The sequence below is a fragment of the Muntiacus reevesi genome, chromosome 6 (genome assembly GCF_963930625.1).
Source record: "Muntiacus reevesi chromosome 6, mMunRee1.1, whole genome shotgun sequence".
Lineage (NCBI taxonomy): Eukaryota > Metazoa > Chordata > Mammalia > Artiodactyla > Cervidae > Muntiacus > Muntiacus reevesi.
Window position 1 is genome coordinate 48,922,628 of NC_089254.1, and position 6,000 is coordinate 48,928,627.

Here is a 6,000-nt window from a genome sequence, read left to right on the forward strand (position 1 = left end):
GACTGCTGCACATTTACAAAGGGAAGAAGACAGAACATGACATTTCGGTCCAAGAACACAGGATGTAAAAACACTTGGAGCAGAACGTTCCAACCGAAAATATCCTTAGGCTGACACCAAGATTTCTTAAACACCAGTACGTGTGTGTGTTTCATATATGACAGTACTGCTTTGAGCCTAAGAAAATGAGCCCTACTAAATTAAGGGTGGACACTTCGAAAACTCTATCTTATTCAAAGTTTATGTCAGTTACTTCTGAGTTTGAGAAACATTAAGGATCTTCCCAGGAAATACTCAAAATTAGTAGGGTACTCCTGCCCCTCAAAACACAGACTGGGGAGTGGGACCTCACAGGGGCCAAATGAAACCGCGAGAGAACCAGTTCAATGATCAGATTTCCTCAAATGCCTGCGAACTTAAGTAGTTCATCTGGTTCCAGTGCTGTCATAGCATCTAAGATACAATAAAAGGAGTTGCACAATCTCCCGTTTTCCGAAGAAGTCTAGCAGTACAATGGGGCGCCACCAAATCGGCCCCCAGGAGGGCTGCTGCCAACACGGGTAGCAAACAGGGGGAGGGGGGTGTCTTTTTGTGAGCAACTTCATTGCCTCCAGGGGAACATGGGAACTGCAGAGCCTACAGCTAAAGCCGAAAAAGAAAAGGGGAAGAAAAAAAAAAGGCTTCCACGGGTAAAGGGGAAAAAAAGAACCAGAGAACCTAGAAAAGGAAGCATTTTGCTAGTGGGAGGAGGGAGCAGAAGAGAGAAGTGAAGGTCTGCTTCCTAAGCGATTTTCCCCCTTAGCCCTCACCCCGGCCAGGCCTTCGGGCCGCGTACTGTCCTTGGGCCGCCTCCAGGCCGGGACACAGACCCTTCTGCAGTTCCCGACCCGGACACAGGGCCCCGCGGCCAAGGCGCCAGGAGAGGGTCCCCGGCGGCCGCCGCCCTCGGCGCCCCCCGCCCCCGCCGGTGGCGCCAAGCGCCGCCGCCCAGCTCGCGCTTCCTATTTTCGGAGCACACACCCTACAAGGAGCGGAGCGAGCAGGCCCGGCGGAGACCTGCCCCCGCGCGGCCTCGGGTGACTGACAGGGGCAGGCACTCGGGCGCCGCGAGGAGAAGGGAAGGAAGGGCAGCCGAGGGCACCGACCAATGCCCTTCGCCGGCGGCCAGACTCCGGGCCGATACAGAGGGGCTCTACTGGCTCCCCGAACGACTAGCTCCGCCGCCCCCGAGGCTCTTACCTTCTCTTCATCAGACAACTGCTCCTCCAGATCCGCCATTTTTCTTCTGGCGACAAACCGCGGTAGCGGCGGCGGCGGTAGCGGGCACCTGACTTCCCCCTTTCCGTGCGGTCCTCCTCGCCGCGCGCCCCCGCCAAGGGAGGGGCTCACAGCCAGGCCGCCCGCGCACGCGCCCTGGGAGCCCCGCCTCCCTCCACCCGGCCCACGGGCCCGAAGGGCGGCTGTGCGCGTGCGCGGGTATCTCCGCGGCCAGGGAGTGGGGAGGCGTTGCCTACCGCCGTCTGCTGCGGGTTTGTCAGCAGCCTGAGTTTAGAATTCTTTCCCCATGTTGACCATATGGACCCAGTCTGCGACGAGTACATTTTGAGCCCTTGACTATGTTCCCATCAAGTCCTGAACTCTGCCAGCTAAAATGTGAACAAGTGCACAAATAGCTTTTAAACAATTTTTTGTGTGTGTGACGAGAAAAATATTCGACTTTAGTTAAAATATGCACTTACAACCCAGTACATAACTGGAAGATGTTCGGATATATTCACTAAAGAAATGACTGTTGGTCCTTTATTTTGTGTGTGTGTGTGTGTGTGTGTGTGTGTGAGAGAGAGAGAGAGAGAGAGAGAGAGAGAGAGCGAGAGAGAGCACGCGCGCATTGGGGGGGGAGGGAGGTGGATGGCGGGTACTGCTGTCTCTGGAGATGCACAATGTTAAGCAAAACCCAAAGAAACCTCAGTTCTGAAGAAATTTGTTGTCTTTTCGTTAAACGAACGTAATACACAGTTATGTTAAACATAGATCCTACCCTTCTGAATAGGGAATGCCTGATGAAATATGGGAAAGCCCAGTAAAAATCTGAATTTCAGATAAGCGAGTATAATTTATAGAATTACATATAATTTAAGTGTTCTCCCGTGAAACATTTGAGCAACATCAAAAAATTACTTAATGTTTTCAAATTTTATTGGATGCCTGTCAATTTATTAGCTACTTCTGAATCTTCAAGTTTGGAAAGAGATGAAGATATAGTCAAAGCTGTGTATATAAACTGGCTAGGAATTTTATAAAGTGCAGTTGCTGATTCAGTAGGTCTGGGATAGGGCTGCAGGCTCTGTATTCCTAGCAAGCTCACAGATAATGTGAATGCTACCCATCTGGAGACCACAGATTGAGTAGCAAGGCCTTAGAGTTTAGATAGGAATTAATACTTTAATCATTATGTTGTACACCTAAAACTAACACAATGTTACAAGTCAATTATATCTCAATAAAAAAGTATGTTCAATACAGGCTGGGAGAAAATATTTGCAAATTATGCAACTGACAAGGGCTTAATTTCCAAAATATACAAACAGGGCATACAAATCAATAACAAGAAACCAAACAACCCAATCAAAAAATGAAATGTATGTCATTTCTGCAATGAAGACATACACATGGCCAATAGGCACATATAAAGATGTTCAACATCACTAATTATTAGAGAAATGCAAATCAAAACTACAATGAGGTATAACTCATTGTATACACTGAGGTATACAATGAGGTATAACTCATATGCACTGGTCAGAATGACCATCACTTGAAAGTCCACAAATAACAAATGCTAGAGAGGATGTGGGGAACAGGGAACTCCTTACACTGTTAAAGGGAATGGAAATTGGTGCAGCAACTATGGAAAACTGTATGGAGGTCCCTCAAAAATTTAAAAATAGAGTTGCCATATGACCCAGCAATATCACTCCTGGGCATATATCCAGAGAAACTTCTAATTCAAAAAAATGCATGTACTCCAATGTTCATAGCAGAATTATTTACAATAGCCAAGATATGGAAGCAAACTACATGTCCATTGACATATAAACGGATAAACCAGATGTGATGCATGTATACAATGGAATATTATGCAAACATAAAAGAGAATGAAATAGTGCCATCTGCGGCAACATAGATGGACCTAGAGATTATCATACCAAGTGAAGGAAGTCAGAAAGAGAAAGACAAATACCATATAATTTCAATCATATGGTGGAATCTGGTGGAATCTGGACCTAGAGATTATCATACCAAGTGAAGAAAGTCAGAAAGAGACAAATACCATATAATTTCAATCATATGGTGGAATCTGGAATCATATGGTGGAATCCTGGTGGAACCAGGAAGTCAAGAGACACCTGGAGTAACAGGCAAGTTTGGCCTTGGAGTACAAAAGGAAGCAGGGCAAAGGCTAATGGAGTTTTGCCAAAAGAACTCACTGGATATAGCAAAAAGCCACTTCCAACAACACAGGAGACAACTCTACACATGACCATCACCAGACGGAAAATATCGAAATCAGATGGATTATATTCTTTGTAGCCGAAGATGTAGAAGCTCTATCCAGTCAGGAAAAACAAGACCTGGAGCTAACTGTGGCTCAGATCATGAGCTCCCTATTGCAAAATTCAGACTTACATTGAAGAAAGTACAGAAGAGCAGTAGGCCATTCACGTATGACCTAAATCAAATCCCTTATGATTATACAGTGGAAGTGACAAATAGATTCAAAGGATTAGATCTGATAGAGTGCCTGAAGAACTCTGGATGGAGGTTCATAACATTGTACAGGAGGTGGTGACCAAAACCATCCCCAAAAGAAAGAAATGGAACAAGGCAAAATAGTTGTCTGAGGAGGCTTTACAAAGAGCTGAGAAAAGAAGAGAGGAGAAAGAAAAAGGAGAAAAGGAAAGATATATTCATCTGAATGCAGAATTCCCAAGAATAGCAAGAAGAGATAAGAAAGCTTTCCTACGTGAACAAAGAAAAGAAATAGAGGGAAAAAATAGAATGGGAAAGACTAGAGATCTCTTCAAGAAATTAGAGATGCCAAGGGAACATTTCATGCAAAGATGGGCACAAGCAAGGACAGAAATGGTTTGGACCTAACAGAAGCAAAAGATGTTAACAAGAGGTGGAAAGAATACACAGAAGAACCGTACAAAAAAGGATTTAATAACCCAGATAACCCCAATGGTGTGGTCACTCGCCTAGAGCCAGATGTTCGGGAGTGTGAATTCAAGTGGGCCTTAGGAAATATTACTACGAACAAAGGTAGTGGAGCTAATGGAATTCCAGCTGTACTATTTCAAATCCTAAAAGATGATGCTATTAAAGTGCTGCACTCAATATGCCAGCAAATTTGGGAAACTCAGCAGTGGCCACAGGACTGGAAAAGGTCAGTTTTCATTCCAATCCTAAAGAAAGGCCATGCCAAAGAATGATCAAACTATCGCACAATTGAGCTTATTTCATATGCTAGCAAGGTAATGCTCAAAATCCTTCAAGCTAGGCTTCAATAGTATGTGAACAGAGAAATTCCAGATGTACAAGCTGGATTTAGAAAGGAAAAGAACAGAGATCAAATTACCAATAGCCATTTGATCACAGAAAAAGCAAGAGAATTCCAGAAAACAATTTACTTTTGCTTCATTTACTACGCTAAAACCTTTGACTATATGGATCACAACAAACTGGAAAATTCTCAAAGAGATGGGAATACCAGACCACCTAACCTGCCTCCTGAGAAACCTGTATGCAGATCAAGTAGCAACAGTTAGAATTGGACATGGAACAACACACTGGTTCAAAATTGGGAAAGAAGTACGTCAAGGCTGTATATTGTCACCCTGCTTATTTAACTTATATGCAGAGCATATCATGAGAAATGCTGGGCTGGATGATTCATAAGCTGGAATCAAGATTTCCAGGAGAAATATCAATAATCTCAGATATGCTGATAATACACCCTAATGGCAGAAAGCGAAGAGGAACTAAAGAGCCTCTTGATAAAAGTGAAAGAGGAAAGTGCAAAGCTGGCTTAAAACTCAACTTTCAAAAAACTAAGATCATAGCATCTGGTCTCATCACTACATGGCAAATAGATGGGGAAAAAAAATGGAAACAGTGACAGCCTTTATTTTCTCGGGCTCCAAAATCACTGTGGATGGTGACTGCAGTCATGAGGTTAAAAGATGTCTGCTCCTTGAAAGAAAAGCTATGACAAACCTAAGACAGCACATTAAAAAGCAGAGACCAGTTTGCCGACAAAGATCCATAGAGTTTTTCCGTTCGTCATGTATAGATGTAAGAGTTGGACCATAAAGAAGGCTGAGCGCCAAGGAATTGATTCTTTTGAAATGTTTCGAAAGAACAGCATGTATATTATCTGTGGTGAAACAGACCACCAGCCCAGGTGGGAGGCATGAGTCAAGTGCTCGGGCCTGTTGGGCTGGGGGGATCCAGAGGAATCAGGTGGAGAGGGAGGTGGGATGGGAGACCGGGATGGGGAATTCCTGTAGCTCTATGGCTGATTCATATCAATGTATGACAAAACCCACTGAAAAATAAAAAAATTAAAAAAAAAAAAAAATTAAGCAGCAAAAAAAAAAAAAAAAAAAAAAAATGTAGTGCTGGAGAAGACTCTTTAGAGTCCCTTGGACAGCAAGGAGATCAAACCAGTCAATCCTAAAGGAAATCATCCTTGAATGTTCATTGGAAGGACTGACTGAAGTTGAAGCTCCAATGCTTTGGCCACCTGATGCGAAGACCAGACTCATTGGGAAAGACCCTGATGCTGAGAAAGACTGAGGGCAGAAGTGGGTGACAGATGATGTAATGGCTGGATGGCATCATTGACTTAATGGATATGAGTTTCAGCAAACTCCAGTAGACAGTGAAGGACTGGGAAGTCTGGTGTGCTGCAGTCCATGGGGTCACAAAGAGTCGGAC

General features: G+C 44.2%; 1 protein-coding gene across 1 annotated transcript in view; it reads right to left on the reverse strand.

Moving 5' to 3' along the window:
- CAPZA2 (capping actin protein of muscle Z-line subunit alpha 2) overlaps positions 1-1,423 on the reverse strand; it is a 54,644-nt gene extending 53,221 nt beyond the window's left edge. Inside the window, exon 1 of the mRNA XM_065938570.1 lies at positions 1,240-1,423. Within this exon, the coding sequence (XP_065794642.1) occupies positions 1,240-1,278 (39 nt within the window). The 5' untranslated portion in view covers positions 1,279-1,423. The remainder of the gene's footprint in view (positions 1-1,239) is intronic.
- Positions 1,424-6,000: the final 4,577 nt, after the last annotated feature.